The sequence below is a fragment of the Accipiter gentilis genome, chromosome 5, assembly GCF_929443795.1.
Source record: "Accipiter gentilis chromosome 5, bAccGen1.1, whole genome shotgun sequence".
NCBI lineage: Eukaryota > Metazoa > Chordata > Aves > Accipitriformes > Accipitridae > Astur > Astur gentilis.
In genome coordinates, this window is record NC_064884.1 from 13187315 (window position 1) to 13208591 (window position 21277).

Below are 21277 nucleotides of genomic sequence, written 5' to 3' on the forward strand. Positions count from 1 at the left end.
TGCTAGGTGAGCAAAAGATGGCTACATCTTCTCTGTGACAGTACCGTAAGGGATGGTGGATAAGTAGTAGAGCTACAAAGTGGAATTTTAAAAGTAGTGTTAGTGGCAACGTCTTCCTTCATCACTACTTTTGGAAAGTGGGACTATTCAGTTAAAATCTAAAAACATTCTGTGTCACCTTTGCATTTCCCCATTTCTACCTATGCATTCTTAACAGATCATTATTTTTAGAAAGTCATTAAATGCAGATGCTTCTGATGTATTTCAGGAGGAAATGGAAACTCCATGATTGCAGTACTGCTCACAATGTGGCTAGCCATCCCCATCATAAACACAGAATCTTCAGAACGAGAGTCCATATTACAAATACACTCTTGTTTTCTCTACTGAACTTTATAAATCCGAAAATTCAAAACAAAACCAAAATGAACAGAAAATGCAAATGGACTAGTTTTCCACAAAATACTCAAAAGTTATGTATGAATAAAGGTCCTTACACTGCATATGTTGTGCCATAACCCAGTTGTGGAGCAGCCTGTAGTTTTCCACTGACCCCTTTACCATTTCTACCAACAAGTCATAAGCAGCAGCCCTTGAAGAATGTGACTTGCATTTTGGCTGTTGTCTGTCTTTCAAACTTGGCAGCAAGAACAGAAGATTGAAGATGTCTCTCAGAAACTCCTAAAACAGTTCAATCAGCACATTTAGCAGTTTGAACACATTCTTAAAAGACAACAGACATGTACTAACAATCTTCTAGAAACTCCTATAGACTTTCTAAACCACTATCATTTACAGAACTTTCTGACTTGTATACAAGTTCTGAATTACGAGTTTCAACAACTTACTTTATACCACATAAAGTGCACTGCAACCATATTATAGCCTAAAGAGAAACATGTTCAGTGAAAAAGAATGACAAATTATGCTTGATTCATGATTGATAATATAATTTAACAAACCACACACATGTATTTTTAGTAACTTTAAGACTAGTTTCTCCTAGTGAAAAAGGCAGCACATAACCTTAATCTCTCTACTTGTTTGAATTTTATGAATCACTAATTTATCTTAAAACACACACTAAATTATGTACCATGTGTACCGCAAGTGTATTTTTGTACTGTTTCATCTTTGGAATATTAACAGAACTATAGAAGGCACAGGCATAGCTGCCAAGTCAGGTTGCCTTTGGATGATAAATATATTACACACTCTTAGTTATCTTTTCTGTCCATAGACTCAAAAAATGAGATGGATCTGTCTAAACTTCAGTACCTTCTTTCTATGTAGCCAATTTAATTCAATAAAATTAAACCAAAAGTAAAATATGAAAAGGATAATGAAAAAAAAAAATAATCTGTATAAGTCTCTAAGAACAAGCGGTCATACTCTTCCACAACTACAGCACCTTCAAAGAATCGCAGAATGGTGAAAAGGAAAAGGCTTTCCCCCACCTTTCAGCTATGAAGTAAACATTACTAATTAGTCATTTAAGTGGTGTAATGAAAGACCATGAAAGAAAAATTTGAACAGATTTTATAAAGCAATACTTCAACAAATTTCCTTAAACAACCAGCAATTCACGTGCATACTTCGTGTCTAGGGCTGATGACATGATCCATAGCCTGCACTTCATGACTTCTGTAAAATGTCTACAATCTCAACAAACTGTATTTAATCATTAAATCATATCAGTAGTGTAGCATTTCGGTTGTCTACATAATCAGACAATAAATTCTCTACCTCTGCAGAACTTTGATTGCTTTTTTCGCCCGAAGATATCTTCTTCAGTTTTTTTAGGGACAGAATTCTTCCCCATATGTACAGCACAGGCTACCAATCCAGCTATTATACGTCACTCTACAATTACTACAGTGTAATTAAAAAGAAAATAAAAATGTTCTTCCTGAATTTCCCCATTCAGGTATATTCAGTTAAGAAGCCTTTTAACATTAAAAGGCAGGCTCTGCTGTAAAATCTAAGTAAGTCCTAAATATTTCAAAAAATGGCCTTCTGCAGAGTACACAGCAACATCACCAAAACAAGCCTTGTTCCAGCATGCAGGGAAATTCCTATAGTGTTAATATAAAATCTTATAATCAGGGTCTTATGTTTAGAGCTGAATAATATGGAAAGGTCTTCTCCTGGCCAATATAGTTAAACGAAGTTCTTCCAGATTTCTCCACACTTGGAGAAAGAAAATGCATAACATTAAAAATAAATAGATACCTGGTTTCTTAGTCTGTAGCAGAGTGCTTGTAGGGCAAAAGTCTGATTTGTTTTCATTCCTAACCATACCTGTCAGGTGTAGATGATTACAGCTCACCAAGAGACCAGCTGCATGGACTAAGTGGAGTTTCAGACTGCTTTCAGCTGCAGCCTAGTGCTGTGCTGCAGCCTTTTTCAAAGAGGTGTTTTAACACACCCACTACCTTAAGGTGTCCCAGACTAGAAAAGCAGTAACTTCAGAGATCTGGATCTATCTTTTTCTGATTAACATCCTTAATCTTGTATTTATGCTGACTGAATTCTGACATGTTGGAGCAGGGAAGACAAAAAATGCTATAGATGATTTTGCTCAGAGGCTAAATGCAAAAGCCCAATCTTGTTAAAAGTATTTTTCTTTACCATTGAAGTGCCCTTAAGATACACCTTTCTAGTGAAGATGTATTAGCCAGTATATGTTGAAAATGTATTTTTGTCCACTTAGTGTAGAATAAGGTAGGTAGTGATTATCTATAAAAGGCATCAAAGAAGGTAGCTGAAGTATCCATTGTTGTAACAAAATGTGACCTTTAAAGTTTGACAATATTTGCCAAACAATAATTTTATTTACTTAGATAAGGGAAGGAATCTGTAGGGAAGAAAAGGCACAGCAGAGCACCAGAATCTTCTGGGCAGGTCTAAACTATCTTCAGTATTTGCCAGTGTATTTTTCTGGAATGTTTTTCACCAGCCTTTGCTCAGAGAAAAGCATGTGTTTTCACAATCCTGTTCCATTACATTGAACACAATGCAAAACTCTTCACTAATGCACTTTATAATGCGCAGTAAGTTGAATATTGAACACAAAATTTAAGAAATTAATACTAGATCATGACTGTCTTAGAAAATGTACTAAGTCCCTGTCTCTCAGCAAAGCCAAATTCTTTTTGAGAAGTTTCCTGTGGATACTGCTCTGTTCACATTCACCCATTTTTTCAAATCAAATTTCTGGCCTCCCTGTGAGATACTAAATACATCCAATGTACTTTAGGATTCTGTATAGTGTCATTCCCCTTTACTTAAGCTTCCCTTTTGTTTTCTTCTTATATTTTTCATATATCCAAGCTACTTAAATCTGATCTTTGCATACCTCTTCTATTTTCATTTCTACATCATCCTCCATACTGCACTCTGTGAATCAAATTCTTGCTCTAATTTAATCTGCAAGCTCTCCATACTTAAAATACACTTATTCCAGGAGAATTACAGAGTAGTAGTCTTTTAAAATGCTGTCAGCAATGTAACTTTATGTTAGGTAGTGTACAATGTGGACACTATTAAAACTTTTGGATAGTAAAATTACCTTCAGGGCCATTTTATGATAACAGAGTAAACAGACAGGATATATACAACATAACTGGATACAGGGGACTACTTCCCTGGTGAAACCTCACTAAGGTCTAATCGTAAGTTCAGTACAGCCTATAGAAAAAAAACCCATAGGTTTAAATCAGCTTTTACAGAGGGCAAAAACATCAGTTTAAGTCAGCTTTTACACCACAGATTATTTTCTTTTTTCAGACAATGTGGCCCCAAAACACAAAGTAGAAATTTTTTAGCATCTTCCCCTGCCTAGCCACTCTTCCATCTTACAAGCACAGGTGGAATGTAACATTCTTCTAACAGGTGTCTGCCACTGTGTAGATGTAGAGCTTAAAAGCTACTTTTAGATCACAACTGTCTCAGGACATGGTCAAAAAGCAGCTGTTGTTAATGACTTAAACCAGTTAATGCTGATCAATACTAATAACATTTAAAGATAATAAATGAAAATAAATAACATTTCTAAGATGTAAGAACTCCATCCTGAAATGAAATACAGTTAGGAAGGGAAGGGATGGGACTGAATGTGCTACTTCTTAAATAAAGGAACAATATGTGTGTTTTTATCCATCATCCTAAAGCTAAAAATATGATATACCCTCATATATTGAGTCCTGCAATCAAAATGGTGGAAAAAAGGTGAAATGAAAAAAGTATAGTAACAAAAGATGACACTATTTTGATCTCTTTGCGGTCTTTCAGTGACCTTTTCTTACCTGGCCTTCACGAGAAAATTTAAATGGTGGTTTGTGCTTAATAACACTTGTTGCAAGACGAAGTAGTCCCGTAAGTCCATCATCTTCTATATTACCATCTTGATGGTCAAGAATTTCTCTGCTATATACGCAAATATATACAAAGGAAGTGTTAAAACTCTGTCCCACTAACAATAAATATAATGCAACTTACAAGTGAAATTACTGTTAGCAAACCTTACCTCCGAATGCAGTCAGCAAGATGTCTTGCTAGTGCATCTAAATCAAGCAGTGTCGTCTGATTAAAAATAAAGAAAATGGAATATAAATGGAAAACAATTACATACTTCATGAATTACAATTTATAAGCCTAGTCTGAAATGATGGTTATACTTTTGGATGAAATTTTGTTATTGCACACAGAAAACCAGGGACAATTAAAACTCATCTTTCAAACATGCTTGCAACAGTATTTTAATACTTTTTTATAAATGTCATGGAACTGTTTTTTAAAATCTATGTGGTACAGTTCAAATGAAGTAACATTTATTCTTTCAAGTCCAGACCCCACGAAGATACTACCTCTATCATACCGAAAAAAATGGAAAAGTAGTGTTTTAAAGGGAAGTGTTTAACTGTTATTTCTCACACGAATACACAGTTTGTCATCAGAAGGTTGGAAAGTCCCATTAGCATTTCTCGCTTGAGCAACATGCAGCAGAAGTAGGCAGAACTGTAGCCTAGCTAAGAGATTCAATCAATAAAACAGAAATGGAAGGAAACTGAGCAGAGGATTGGGGAGGGCGGGGAAGGGAGCAAAATTTTTGCCTCTACTGAGACCTTCCAGAGTCAGGAGAGGACAAGACTTTCCCATTCTGGAGAAACCAGGGTTAAGGCTTTACCTTCCTTCCCTTCCCACACTCCTGACACAACACTGAGAATGAACTAGAGAGATTTATGTAGGGCCACCAGCCAGCACAAGCATTTGCAGAGTTTGCCCAAAAGGTAACTTTAGCCCTGTAAAGATGTTTCAAAAGTTGTAAGTTTTCTAAACTGTGCTAAGTGGCTGTTAACTGAAATGTTTTCCTCTTTCAGCTTTAGTCAAACACTTGATTATCTCCTCCGTAGGCCGCACTGAAATTATCTGAGTGAATCTGACAGTTAATTACAGTATTCCCAATGTCTATTACCTTCACCTAACTTCACCCTCTGTGTATTAAACCCATTTTTCCTTCTTGACTCTACAGGTTCAGTATCTGAAGCTTCCTTTGGCCAAAAGCTACTAAATACACATCAGAGAGTAGGGAAAGCTGGGAGATTGGAAAGATCCAAGAGCTGTTCACAGTAGTTCACGGTATCTTAAATAAAAACATCTCATATTGAAGTAAAAGTGGTCTGAATACCCAAATTTAAAAAAAGCAGAGAGTCATATGAATGCAAAACAAAACCTACCTGACTTGCATCTTTGACATGTATGTTATCAATCAGTTTGCACAGCAGCCAAAAATATTCCTTACAGCCTGGTCGCAGTACTGTTTCTTCTTCATAATCCTCTATCTGTGAAAAGAAACTGCTTTTGTTCTGAAGTACATCAGACAAAAAAAACACAGTACACACAGTAACTGTTACAAGAATATTACTTTCTTCAAGCCCCTATTTAAGATAAGCCACGTACAAGAACAATGTATTTTACAATGGTAACAGTGTGTGTTCTATTTTTTTTCTGCAATATTTATTGATTTTCTTGAAAGATTATCAGGACAATCTGCCAGACCCCTAAAAAAATTGAGAACAGTATTGACTCCATCCTACCCACTGCAAATTGCAAAAATGTTCAGCATTAGACTAGACAAAACATGAGAAACTTTGGCTGAATTCAACATTAGTTTGTACAACTCTGATTTTAAACTCTTCTGAAAATGAGTCAAGGCAAAATGTTCTGTAGATTGTTTTAATTGACCCTTTTTAAAAAAAAAAATAAAAAAAAAAATCAACAGAGTTTAAAATGAAAGCAGACTTAAACTGAATGAACCACTCTCACCCAAAATCAAATGCAAGGCAGGCTCACAAGACTAACTACCTGACAGAACCAAAATACAGGTTCACACTTGACAACCATACAAGTCCATACAAGTGCTCTCCTTCAGATCTGGCTACAGCAGCTGAAGTCAGCACAGCCTCCCCTGATATGCATTGCTAGGTCTACAATCCCTAATTGACTTTAGACAAAATCATCCAGGTTAGTTCAAACCGTCTCTATTAACCTCCATACATTAAAAGTGAGAACTCCTCCTGAAGTAGCTTTGACAGCATCCACAGAATCTCTTCTATTTACTAGAGCTGTGAGGACAATACTCCAACAGAAAAACAGCAGCAATTGACTGGGGAACAATAACATTCAGCCACAATAACAGAGGGTATCTATGTACACATAAAACAATGCACTGATTTATTTATTGGCTTACCTACGTTTAAAAGGGAAATTGAGGAATATATTGAAAACACAACTGTTGTTCCCTAACAGTGTGTTGTGTGGACATTACAATTCCAGAACAAGAGTACTTCCTAAATGCTATTCTGCATTTCTCCCAGCACAGGCAAGCTCTAAATTACTCTAGTGTTACAGCTTTAACTACTTTCGTGAAGTTTCTGGAAGCATCTAAACCAAAAATCTTAATATCTCAGTGTATCAGAAACAGTATGTCAGACATAATGATAACGTGCTGGTTTTTTTAATTATTATTACGTTAAGAGTAAGTTTAAATAGATCTTTGATACAGTCTTGTAATTTCTTAAGTTCTTACCCGGATTGGTTTCAGAGCTTGAGCGTCAGGGAGGAATTTTAATAACGTTGACGCAGCCAGCAGCAGAAAGGATCGATTAATTGAGTCTCCCCCATCCAGACCAGAGAGAGATAACTTGTATAAACCATTGCAAGACTCATGGCGAACAGCAGTCTTGATGAAAAATAAAAGAATTAAATGATTACACGCTTTATTTAGAAGATTTTTTTTTTTTGGTTGACTTTTCTTTCATATGTACGTAATAAGTTCCTCTCATAATATCAGGTTATCAAGGTACAATATGTCTTTCTAAAAACACATTACAAATAAAGTACATTTAAGTTACTTACAGAAAAAGGCAAAAGATACCATTCTAACAAAAAACCTCATTTGTCTGTGCCCCCTTGTCTTTTGAGTTACGTATTTTCTACAGTAAAGATTACAGCCAGTAAAATAGAAAATATCGCATCTGGGCAAATTAGGGAAATGTATGTGCTGCTGGAACTTACACTTACTCATTCCTAACTATAGGGTTAATTTGTTTAATTTCACTAGAATTATTATTTTCTTCTTTGTTTTATTCTTTTCTTAAGAAAAATATCCACAGACTATCTCTAATCCAGTTTTGGAAGTTTGCACTCTCTTTTCCAGGGTTTTTAAATAGAGTCAGCATGTAAGCTCTTTCTGTGCTTGAGTAATAAAGCAACAGATAACAATTATCATATCATGTCCATATTGCACCTTTAAGCAATCACAAGTAAACATAAGTTTTCTACTATGCATATCTTTATGCAATTTTCAAGTTTTTCTTAGTTCAGAAAAAATTACTTAAAAGGTAGGCAAAGATTTGGTAATGACACAGATTTTCACATGAACTGTCATCCACCTCATTTTGTGATAAAAATATAGCTGAAAAAAATATAATAGGGGGAGTATATTTAGACTAATCCATGTTAGATGGCATCACCCAGCTATTTCAACAAATTACAATGAAAAAATTACCTTCAAACAGAAGCCAAGAACAAAGATGAGAGTTTATAAACTGGTTTGCAATCAACCACAAATGTGCCACCTTACATGGTATTTTAACTACAACTGATTACTTCCTAAACAGGACTGCAAGTAACGAAGTCAGATCCTGTCTACCTTTAGCATGAAACAATGTTTTGAATTTAATGGTAGCTTGAAACCAAAGTTAATCTTGTTCCATATTATGCACTAATTAGTAATGCAATAACCTTTCCTTTAACATACCTCTGGAATAAGAAGGGTAAGTTTCTTTAGCCAGTCTTGCAAATGATCACTGTCTGCCAGACTGGATTTCACCAAGGAACAGCAGTGAGCCCAGCTCACCAAGAGCCACATTGAATAATGAGTGACTGAAAGAAAATCATATAAGAGTAAATCATGCTGTAACTAGCACAACAAGCTTTTTAGGTTGAAGAGTTGCATAGTTCTAGCACATATAACATTATTTTCAGTCACACTAACATACAAGGCTAAATCCTTACTGGCACATAAGATACGACCTAAACTCAAAATTTCAACTTACTAAATACTGACCATTGCACTACTGATGAAAATTAGATTACTCTAAGTATTACCAATCTGGGGCACAATCCTTTCCAGCATCTCTACTTAAGCAGTGAGCTGATACTTTGCTAATGGGCAGCATCATGTCTTAACATAAACATTTCCCCTGAGTAACTAGTATATCTGTTCCTTTCTTCTTAACAGCTAAAAGTAAGACTTCAGTAGGTATTACGTAGCATTTACTGAGAATTCAAGTGCATAGACATGAACATCTGCAGGGCAGAACAAAGGGGAAAAACTGAAGATGACCTATAAGCCTAGGAGGACATACCTTTACTTGTGCACGTCTATGCTGTACTTTTGACAATTACTTTGATACAGACATAAATTGACACAGGTCATTTAGACCTTTTGTAAGAAAACTCCACAAGATGGATAGATGGGGGAGCAACAAGGAATTCTGGGCCCAGAATGATTTCTGTAAACCAGAATAAAGGTGACTATTGGTGACTCCTGTGGTGTTATACATGCTGCTCTTTAGAAGATAAGAATACAGCTCGTTTTCCTGCCAAAACCAGCTCTTCTGGAGATGAAGGCTGCTACAGTACAAAATTTCAATTCATATAAAACAATTTTCAGAGAAGGAAAGCCAGGCAAATCTTCTGGCACCTCTCTGTGTATTCCCACCTAGATTATAACAGCCCTCACACTACCAAGGAACACAATTTTATAGCATTCTAGTGGTGGAATAATCAAACATGTAACTTGTTATCTTCAATATGTTTTCACTACTATCAGTTCATAACATATAGCTATATTGCAGCACTAACCTTCATGTCTTGATCTGTGATCAGACTGAGCTTTCAATACCCTGAACGGGAAGAAGATAAAGCCGTTTGAACTTTATCATGGAACATAACAGATTACCACTTAGAAATACAAGAACACACAAGTAACAACACAGTTACTCTTAACTACCTATTAAGAAAACTAAAATTTTGATCTTAAAAGGATTCATTTCTTGCAGTATTCAAAATTAGCAACAATAATATAACTATGAAAATCTTCAAGTCACCCCCTTAAAGCTTTACTGACTACAAGATTAAGTCAAGAAAAAATACCCACAACCCCTTTATTTTATCCAAAAAAAGAGAAGATGATGTAAATGGAACTAAGAACTGACCCATACAGAAGAAAGCTAGTATTCTTCATAAAGAACCACACTTTGAACAAACATTTGCAAGCTTTAGACAAATTTTAAATGTTTGTATTTACTTACATTTTTATAAATTGCAATAAAAGGTTATGAAACCAAAATCATACTATATATATATTTTAAATTATTCCTTCAACTAGAGGTTAAAGTTAGGCACACTTGCAGACTTGACTGGAAATGCTCTGAATGTCTTTAACCATCTTTTTAAAATATGGTAAAACACACTATCCATTACTCAGAATCAAGTAATTCTACAACAGCAAATGTAGCAAAAAACCTGACCTCCCCACCATCAGTCCAACTGTCATGATGCAGTCTTACACAGAATTGCTTTTCTCAGGACAAAATGCAAAAAGTACAAAAATCTCTAATAGCCCGTTTCTGAAGGTAAAATTTTGCCTTCAGTACATGCACACTCACTAAAACAATACGGGTAATTTCAGCAGTAATAAGCTAATGTTATTAGGATGGGAAAAATAAGTCAAAACCAGCAGACAACTAAAAACCTACAAGTGAATTTATTTTAATTTCTCCTTTACATTGGCTTGAAATTGAGAACGTTAACTGCTACAGAGAGAACAAATAGTTTTGGCATGAGAATTTACGAGAGCATGCCATATATAGTTCGTTGCCCTGTGTCTTATACCCTTACCATTGAGAGTTCTTGACACTCTCCTCTCTCTCACTCCTCCTATAAGGGCAGAATAACTACCAGAAGAAGTGACTAAGAAAAGCAAGTCTAATGCCTATAGACTTAAATTTCTGATATGGGTGTTAATGGGGACTACAACTGAAAGAGCTATTTACTTTATTTAAAGCAGCGATGAAAATGTGCACACTTGATTAGCTTTATTACAAAAATAAAAAGATGTTGTACCTAGGTGCCAAGTTGTCATATGTATAAGCAACTGACATAAGTCGCTGAATCAAACTGGTTCCCTGGACAAGTACAAGAAACACCTTTAAAAATTGAAGTCAAAAGAAAAAAAAAAAAAACCAGTTAATATAACAACAAGCTTTTTGATCTGTTTTTACATTATATACACTGTGTGAATCTAAAACAAACCCACCTATGTAGAGGGAGGAAGAGCAGAAGACAAATCATAGCATCTCCATAGTTAAAACTTATATTGTTTTTTATTAAAGCAGATCTAAAATCCTGTGTTTTATTGACGAAGTCTAGATGCTAAAATGTCATTCTATTTCTCTGAGAAAGAAAATTTAACTGAATAGAAAAATCAACCATTTACTCAAACCTTTTATTAAAAACACAGTATTTTTTTTAAAAGCATAGACTACTCATTTCCTTTTAAAAAACCTTAGGCTTGAGGAGACAGGGTTGAGGGTGAGGTTTGATATGTATGTAAATTTCACTTATCTCCGTGATCAACACGTTTTATTGACTATATATTCACTTAAATTATTCATCTTTAGAGAACCTGACAGGCTACACAGAATTTTCAAATCAAAGTCTGAAGAAAGTCTTTTAAAATATTTAGGTAGCAAATCCACTGCAATAAAAAATATTCAGCAATTGACAATTAAAAATTTAAAACCAGTTACAGAAACTGGTAGCAGCATTTACACACAGCCAATGTTAAAAAATCCAATACATTTGATAATTTCCCTGTACCATAGTAGCTTTGGCAATTTAGGGATCTGTTTTGTCAAAAATACCTAATACTTAAGGTCTTTCCATGTATGACTATAACAAATAGGAAGTCGGGCTCCAGCTCGCAGTTCAAATACACACTTTCTGGCAATCATCTCTGATGCCAAAATACTACATTTGCTTGGTCTACATTAGGAAATGTAGAAATCCAGGAATCTGGTAGGAAGGTTTACAGGTTTAGTTAAGTTTACCATACACTCACTAAGGAGGAGAAGGAATTTCAAATGGATTAGTGAGGATAGGGACAGCCCACATAACAGGTTACCATAACAAAAGAACAGAAAAAAAAAAAGGACTAATTAATTTGGAAAACAAAATCTAAGAAATCTGGATAAAGCGCTGGAATTCTGAATTCCCAATTCATGTGCTCACCAATCACCAAAAACCCTTCTGGTTCCAGCTTTTAAAGCTTCCAGGTTTAAAGTAATTAAAATACTTTTTAGAGAAGAACATCATGTAGGATATGGATTAATATTAGCAACTTTTCTGCTACATTATTTCATTACGATAACAAAGGCCTCGCACAACAAAGGAGTCATTTTTCTAAAGTTCACAAAATGGGCACACTGTTTATGTCTCACCTCTGTTAAACGAGGTATATGAAGGCCCTTCGCATGGTCACTTGCAGTCTTCCTTGATTTGCCTGGCCATGTTCTTTTTCTGTGACTCTCCGCTACACCAGACCAGGCAAAGACATCATGGTAAGCTAAATCCAGATCTGAAGGATCAACTGCAAACTGGCATATTAGCTTCAGCAAACAAGCAAGACAGTCTAGCTGCCACTGTGAGTAAGAAGAAAATGAAATTTTATTTTTTCAGGGATTTATTTTACAAATAATTCTATGCTTAATGCAAAATTTGAAATTAAAAGCTTAAGTAAGGTATAAAGGATGAACAGCTAGAACTAACTAGCAAAACCTCACCAGTTTAGACACTAAAGAGGAAGGTTATTAAAAAAATCTTACTTCTTATAATGAAAACATTTTCACAATCTAGTCCTATTAACAGGCGCATTCAAGATTATTATTGAGTGCATGAAATAACACAGAGTAAATAGTACAGGAGTTAAGCACAACAGTTAAGAGCCCTTTCTGCATTGTATTCAATTATAACGCAAGGTATAAAGTATGGTATACAGAAATGCTTTCGAGTTGAATATATTTAACCATGCAGAAATGATACATACCAGCTTAAAAATACCATTTTGTATTGTAACATCTCCAGTTGGATGAAAACTGACAATTCATTTCATAACTTTTGAGATAATTTTCATGGCTCTTAACTATGTGGCTATGACCAAACATAGCACCTGCTCAGCTCCGTCAGGAGAAGGTGCATTATGAGAGTAAAATTAACAAAAATAGAGCACCATGTCACAGCAACACATGAAGTAGGTCAGCTATCTAGCACCTATACATGCATAAGTCAGGACTCTGTACTAAGGCACTTAGTTGCAGAATCTGTTACTATTTTCAGAATGTTGTGCATACTTTCTGGGCAGACCAATGAAAACAATCATACAAACTTTTGTTTATATACTGAACAGAGAGAATGACAATTTGTTTCTAATACTGAAATAATTTTAGAACAAATACATCAAAATCAGTTAAAAACTATCAAATTTTTAATAAGAGGTATACCTGCCTTCTTTTCAGCATTTCAGTAACTGTCATCAGCTTTGTACATACACGTGTATGCTTGTTCATCTACATCTTTTTATGTACATATGACTCAGAGCTTGAGATATTTCAAATTTTTTTAAAATCAAATGCAATAAAATCAAAAATAAAAGAAAAAAATTAACTCTAATGAAAAAAGTTTTCCTTACGATATGAATTTAGCTCAGATTAGTAACAGAATAATGATGAAAAAGACATTCCGTAAGAACAACTACTAATAATGTTCATTAGTTAACAAGAGTGTCTTTGTTAACACCATAGCCACAATGCTACCACTTGTGTCTCAATGCCAACAAGGGGAAATGGTATTTCTTGGCCTCTTCAGAGGAAAAGATAATTAACAGATTACTGCTTTTATAACAGACTATAATAAAAGTTTCCAAATAACAAGCTTCCCTAAAATAAGCAGAAAAAAGGCAAAAATAAAGTACCCCCTTCTTGTTTAGCAGAGTTTGACTTATTTAAAGAAGTGTGATAAGCAATAGTATTATCAATGCAGTTGCAATCATTGCTGAAGATGGAACCCAGTTTTTTCCTCTAAGATGTTCCCATGATCTACAGTTTTATGTTCTACAAACTAGGTTTTTTTAAGACTGGACAAAAAAATTAAACTAAAAATACATAGAAAAATGCAAAGGGTGGTTTTAAAATACAAAAAAGCAGAAGTATGAAGACTTTTATAAAGACAATAAATCCTTCTAGGAATATAAAATATTCAAGAAAAAAGATGCTATTGCATAGACTCTGGTGGTTTCAATTATAGAATTCATTTATTCCACTTACAACAGAAAAGCAGTTATAACGAAGGCTGAAAGTAATTAATGTCTTTACAAATGACAGCTATGTTATTCCAGAGGAAAAGGGTGAATGAACACCTACCACAGTCCATGATTCCTGTTCTTTAGGCTCTAAGATTCCAGAATTGAAAATTTCTAGTAACTGTTGGAGCCCTCCAGCAGCAACAAACTGTAAGTATATTATAGAACCAATGTGAGAAAAGCAAATACAGAAATATCACTAAGTTCAGTTAGATACCAATCTAATCCTTATAAATAAATAAATGATAAACTTTTCAGTTGGATATTTTACAAAAAACCCAAATAAATAGTTGTACACAACTGTGACAAATTTACAGGCACGATAACACAGAAAACGTTAAAATGTCACACCTAAATTTGAGATCAAAAACTCTAAGGTAGATAATGTTTTAAATGGGTTTTCATTTCTTATCTTTCTTGAAAAACTACACTGGATATCACAGAATACTGTAGGAAAATCAAACCTTGCAGCTCCATGTGTTTTTACTATTTTCTATTTGATCTTCACTCGAATCATCCGAGTCTGGGTAAAGATCGCTATAACTTCCCTAAAGAAAAACAAGAACAGTTCATTGTAAAAACAGTTAAAATACTGCAAGTAACTCATCAATATATACTTTGGTTTCAGAGAGGAAAACATATAGTCTGTGCAAGAAACTCTATTACCGTAGATTCACGTCTTATTCTCCTGTTGGGCTTTCCCAAAGCTTCAATAATTTCCAGGGCGTACAAAAGTTTATGGGCACTTTTTATTCGCAGAAGATCCTTCCAGCTAAAGCCATCATTACCCTTAAAAGATAAAAAAAGTCAGAAAACAACTAACACAATTATATGTAATGCTGATCTATCTAAAAAATGCACGGAGAGGATTTTTAGTGACATTGACAAATTATTTTGGTTTTAATTTCATCTATTATTTGAAATTAGACAATTACAACCATATTTCTATACATGACTAACAATTTGAATAATGTGCATTCAGCAATGAGATTTGAGTAAACCTCCAACAAGCTAAGGTACACACAATTTTCAGGTAGAGGAAGCCAAATGTTATATTCTAAATTGTAACTTCCACCAAAATTTTGATGCACGTGACCATAAAGAACTGTAATATCTAAAAACTGTTAACATGCAATTTCAATGACTTTAAAAGAGGCAAAATTTTCATCTATAGAGCAAGAAAACAACTAGGTAAGTACCCATGTTTTGATAGTATAGAAGAGAATACAGTACAAAAGGATCGCTATCACAACAGTCATAATGTTAAAGCAAGGCTGCAGATGAAGAAAATGCTGTTTCAATTAAAGCGAAAAGACTGTGACAATTAGTACTGACTATTCATTTATTAAATCATTTTTTAAAAGAAGTCTTAAAAACAAACTTTGGGAACTAAGCTGACATGGCCTGTTTAATTTAATAAGAATTATTAGGTTTGTTTATTAGGTTTACTTGTGTCTCAGCACACTTAACTTACTATTTAACCTTCCTATTTGGGGAAAATTCAACTAAAACACTAGACAATAAAACATCCATGTGTAATAAAGATAAACATGTAAAACAAGCATTCTTTGTTCACCTGTTCATCTGAAATGTTCTGGAAGGCCTGCAACATATTAGGACATGTTGGCAGAAGCATTAACAGTTCCCAGACACGTCTGGATAAGTTTTCTGCATGGAGATGGAGTTCTTCGCACCTTGCGCTCTGACAAACCATAGAACAACCACTCTTATTGTGAACTTCATTGTACAAATAAGATTTCAAAGTCCAAAAATGTATTTATTCTTAATTAAGAAGCTCTTTCCTATCTAATGTAAATCCATAAATAGAACACGATAGTTGAAGTCTCACTGAACCTGCAAGAAACTAAGTTCCATTATCTTTACAGCGTATCATGTATTTTGAAATATTTGAGTATAAACAAAACTTAAAAACATACTGCTTTGAATATACTAGTGGTTATTTAGTTTCCCACAAGCTAATGATGGCATATAAGACATAAAGCTTGAGTTTTTGCAATTAAACCTTTCGAAACCTTTCTTCAAGCCAAGTCCCATTATTAGTTACCACATCTATTTAAATAATCAATGTTATTTCTTAGGAATTACTTTTTTTATAGCTTCTACAGTATTTAGAGCATTTAAAAAATAATGATAACGTACGTGAAATGTGAATATACAGACAATAAACGTATCTAGTAATTGGAGAGAGTACACAAGAAGTAGGCTAGATAGGAAAAATAGATCCAATTAAACAAAACTTAAATGTAATTATTCTAATAAAATTACTCTAAATTACCTCACTATCTTCTATAACCACTTCTCCAGAAGGAGGCTTAAAAGAGGCAAGCATCTCTAACAGATCAAAAAGGGTGGTAAGATGAGGTTCTTGCAGGAGTAAAAGCATTGGAATGTTGTCCTTCTGAGGAGGAGGGAGGCAGGATGCTGGAAGCTGAACACCTTCACCTTTACGTTCTCTCCTTGGTGCGCCCAGGGATACAAACACCATCTAGAAACAGAGAGAAACAACAAGGAGGAGAGACACAATTTTAAAAATTCATATGATAAACCATGGAATGTTTTCAACAGGATCATAATTAAGAACTTAAAGATACATTGATATCTTTGTTGTCATATCTTTAATGACCAGCATTTTGAGCAACTGCCATAATTAAAGCTTGGTTTTGCTTTCATTTAAGGCATTCATAGTATAGTTGTATACACTTTACTGTTGTTACAGTAGATGGTCCTGTTTCCTTGTCCCTCATCCCTTATTTTGCCATTCAGGCTGGGGAGACTCTAATACTGGTCTGACTTCTCAGTACATTAATGAAATGGCACAAAAACTAATACAGAGGAAAAATTATATAAATTGGCTCAAAGGATCAGAAGAATGCTAGTGAGGGTGCAGCAACACAACTATAAATGTGGCTGGAAAAGCAGACATTTGTTATACTGGCGTAACCACGTTGTGTAAAGCCATTCTCAGATGAACTGTTCCTGCTGACTAGTTATCGCCTCCATATATTGATCACACCCAACCATTCAAACTGAATGCTACTGCTCCTCCAACTTCTACAAACTTAAGAATTCATCTGATTGCACCATAGTTCAATTCCGTGCAATGATCTATGTTAATAAAAAAAAATATATATTAAAAACTGGTTTTGCTTTTGGATTAACCCAATTCATTTAGCAAAATGAACTAACAAACAAAGATGTAGTTCAATAGATCACCTGATTTGGAACCACAAGAGTCAAGATACACTATGTGCTACAATTGCTAACAGCCAGCAACAGCACATGTAAGCATATCAGCCAGTAATAATCTTTCTAAAAGGATGTCAGCAGATCCCTGAAGGTGTACAGTGTGAGTTTAGTTTTCCTTTAGATAGAAAGAACATACGTGATGATCTGCTGGTACGTGTTTCTACAGTCCCACCTCCCCAAAACAGTTATGGTGTCATTCACAATTAGACAAATCAAATCAGGCTTTGCCATACTGTTGACTACAGCAAACTTACGAGTAGACCACTAACAGGAACTCTGAATTGAGATTAAACATTACAGATGAGCATTAAAAAATGCTTCAGAATTAACCTGTGAAAGTAGACAGCTAGTCACTGCAACTACAGAATTAGTATGTGTTCAACAATGCAGACAAAAAGTGGGTATTTGCTTCTGTTTTCACTGGCCCCTTGTTTTCCTTGATGAATAAAAAAAACTGAAATTTTTCTTTTATTCCTTGAGTTTTCACATCTACTAGCATAACTAGAATTTTAAAATTCTTAATAATTTTAAAGATTGACAACAGCACAGACTGACAGCATTAGTTTGAACTTACAGGAGGCACGTATTGGATAGCATGAAACAACTAGTTTCAGAAAACTGTAGGATGCTCCCAAAGAAAAGTATACCTTCCACCAACACTACATGTATCAGCTACACAAAACAAAGGCAGCGTATCAACCAATCTTTTTCAGTGACTGCTATCTATATGCTGGTAATACCTGCATATCCTTAAAACCCAATTCATGAAGTGTTTTTTCATCATAATCAGTTGTCAGTTCATGCCCAGAAGAAATCATTCTCACAGGTCCCATGAGGCCACCTAGGATAAAAAAAATACTTCAGTAAATTTCTGGAATCATGGTTTTATTTTCTAATGAAAGTGCTAAGACTTGTTTTTACTAGCACACCCTTCAGCAGCAATTAAAATGAGGCAAAAACCTCATGCATTTCCTTACAAAAACAGGTTATTACGTTAAACTAAATTTACTTGTGTGTATTCAGAAATAACCTTTTCAGTAACAGTTTGCCCAATCTTGTAGTGAAAAGTGTTCACAATGTAGATTAAAACAAGCCTTCCATATTTTGTAGTAAATTATGCGATGCCAGGGAAGATAATGGAAAAAGATTGTGATCAGCAACAAAACCCCTTTTTATCACACACCTGTGATAAAGTCAGCAAAGGCAAAGCAGCAATGATTAATCTTATTTAAATATAAGTTGGAACTGAAGAAGTCATATACTTCAGAAAGGAAAAACTGAGAACACCCTTCAAAGAATTCTCAACAACATTGAACAAGAAATCTGAACAATTAAAAGATTAAGAATTTAATTTCATTTGTCACAGCCAATCAAGCAGTAACCAAGAATTACAATGCACAATAACTTTATATCTCAGAGTACTTGTATAGTTCTAACCACCAATTCTGGTGCATAAAGATATTTGTCATGGATTGAAATTTGCTATGCATTTCAGCCACTATTCTTACAAGTACACTTTTCCCAACATTAGGCCCTGATCCTCCACACAAGTGAAGAGCAGCTTTACACTGCCGCTATACTTCAACATTGGGATTTCAATGAGGTTTCTTCAGAAAAGCCTGGTTTTTTTAACCTCCTGCAGAAATCTTGGGAAGTACTCAGAGTTTTGTAACTTGAAACTGCTTCAAAACAGTATACTACCTGGCTATAGGAACACAGTATTGAAAGACATGGGTTAAAACAAACAAAAAAAAGCCTATGTATATATGCAGCGAACTTAAATTTCATTCTTTCACTGTCATAAATTACATGCACAGTGTAGCGCATGCACAGTTAGCCTGCTACTTCTGGTAATTACTGAAAGCCCGTCATCTGCAGTCCACAGCCGCACAGTCTCTGCTGATGTACGCACACAATAAATCCAGGTGATGCTTCCCAAAACCAGCTGAGATACACACACAAGTGCTGACATTTCCAAACTAGAGCAGTACAGCGAGATGTACACACAGTAGCTTTGATGGGACTGCCAGATAAATGGAGGTACTGGGCAAATACATATGGTCCTCAAATCCTACCCAAACAACATTTCTGGGATGTTCTTGGAAAAACTGGATAGACAGCAGCTCTACAAAGACATCCGTCAGTTAACAATAAAACCATGAATGTTTTTTATGGAGTTGGGAATAATCTCACATATCTGTCACTGTTCCCATCCTCCCCAGCGGGCTGCTTTGAAACTTACCAATGCAGTCAGACAAAATAATTTCAAAAAGAGTAAAGGCAGGCAAACACATCATCCACAAAAATAATATAGAAATCTAACATCCTCTGCACTTCAGCAAACTAGTAACGGAGTTCAGAAGAAAGAATACAATGAACAACCTGAATGAGATACAAATGCAATCTCACATCTCCCTGAGCAATGTAGATTTCAAATCAGCAAGAGATGTTACAGAACATATTGGGGTCTCAAAACAATTATGTGATAAATGTCTGGTAAGCGGGCAAAAAAGATTATTGTAGTGAGAGAATTAAAAGGAAGATTCAATAAATGTGAATGCATCTACCTCTTACAGATACGTTCCCAAAGTTTTGGCTAGTGGACATTCTTAGATATTCCCTTGACAGAAGCATGATGGTAAAAACATCAGACATGTATCTGTAACTAATAAATTCTTTAAGGTTCTTTTAGCCTGTCTCAGAACCTGCAGCTTCATTTTCCAAAATGATAGTTACCTCAGTTCTGTAACAATTTGTTTAACATTAATTTGCACTGTCTTCATCTTCTCAAACTAAATTTCCTTTTAAGACAACAGGTGTTAGATGTGACTGGTAGCACTTCAGACGTACCATTTGTTCATGAATCCCAAGAGCAGAAAAATGAAAATAACAATTTGTGCAAAGATGCTGGAAATGAAATGGCCATCTACACAGTGGTGAAAAGGCAGGCTCACAGGAGCACTAAAGAAGGCCAACAGCATAAGAAAGTGCCAGTCACAGTTAAGAACAGATGAAACAAAAGGCAGTAAAAAAAAAAAAAAGTGCAAGACTAGAATTCCAAGAACCAAAAGTTGATGCAAAAATTCTGTTATCTCTATTTCGTGAAATTGAAAGCCGACCTGAGAAAACAACTAAAACCCAGTTAAAGACAATGAGATTCAGCTCTATAAGGACAAGACAAGGGAAAAAATTGTATTCTGGCATCACAAGCCTTTAACTTTTACTGGAATTTGATAAACTCTGCTCAGATTTCTACCTAAGCTGATGAAATAATCACCATTTCAGGCTCCTCACCAGGAATTGTTTTTTGTTGTAGATTAACTAATACAGGTATATTAAAATGGACATAGTAAAGGTCACCGAGATAGAAGTGCACACTATGTACCTGTGATGCAAAATGACCCAAGTTTTTAAGTGTAAACAGTCAATACACTGAACCATAATTCACAGAGATCTTTGTGACCAACAAAATGTTATGAGAAAGTCCTTTCTTTTTTTTAATCTATATAAAACAGTCCCCAAAATAGGGTACAGATGCGTAAAACTGAAGGTTTTAACCACAAGTCTCAGTTTCCGTCCTGTCTTCTCAAAATTACCAGTTGAAAAGTAAAAATCATGTGACTAGATTATTCCAAACACACAGTGGCATGAAGAGAACATTGCAGAGACACTTCTTCAGGAGTTTGGTTAATAAGAGGTTGAGCCTCTTGCAGGATTTTATGCATCTATCAGACAACAGAGATATCAATTACAAGACAAAGCACTTAGCATCATTCATACAGGTTTTAAACCTAGCAAAGGACAGTGGGTTTATGAATTGACAGATACAAATTCCATGGTTCTCCATGTTATGGTATGTTAATAATTAGCATGATAAAGACAGAATCCCTCCCCCAACATCCACAAAGTGTACAAAATTACGGATATCAGAACAGACACAAAAGACATTGTACATATGTAACATGACTGAACTGCAGCTGCCATAGGATTGCAATTCTGAATTTTCTGAATCATGTTTCCAAA

General features: G+C 34.9%; 1 protein-coding gene across 14 annotated transcripts in view; it reads right to left on the bottom strand.

The window, feature by feature from the left end:
- The window catches only part of USP34 (ubiquitin specific peptidase 34), a 147310-nt gene that overhangs the window by 51795 nt on the left and 74238 nt on the right, over positions 1-21277 (bottom strand). For 13 of the 14 annotated variants that reach the window (XR_007506089.1, XR_007506088.1, XR_007506093.1 and 10 more), the window contains 15 exons: positions 17995-18095; positions 16284-16493; positions 15564-15689; positions 14654-14776; positions 14452-14535; positions 14049-14135; positions 12072-12272; positions 10696-10778; positions 9433-9473; positions 8324-8448; positions 7091-7243; positions 5739-5843; positions 4529-4584; positions 4308-4428; positions 498-681 (listed from right to left, as the gene is read on the bottom strand). Coding sequence is in view for 1 of the 14 variants with exons in the window: in XM_049801085.1 (XP_049657042.1) it covers positions 498-681; positions 4308-4428; positions 4529-4584; positions 5739-5843; positions 7091-7243; positions 8324-8448; positions 9433-9473; positions 10696-10778; positions 12072-12272; positions 14049-14135; positions 14452-14535; positions 14654-14776; positions 15564-15689; positions 16284-16493; positions 17995-18095 (1800 nt within the window). In the remaining 13 variants the exon portion in view is untranslated. The remainder of the gene's footprint in view (positions 1-497; positions 682-4307; positions 4429-4528; positions 4585-5738; positions 5844-7090; positions 7244-8323; positions 8449-9432; positions 9474-10695; positions 10779-12071; positions 12273-14048; positions 14136-14451; positions 14536-14653; positions 14777-15563; positions 15690-16283; positions 16494-17994; positions 18096-21277) is intronic. The other variant, XR_007506092.1, reaches the window with a different exon arrangement.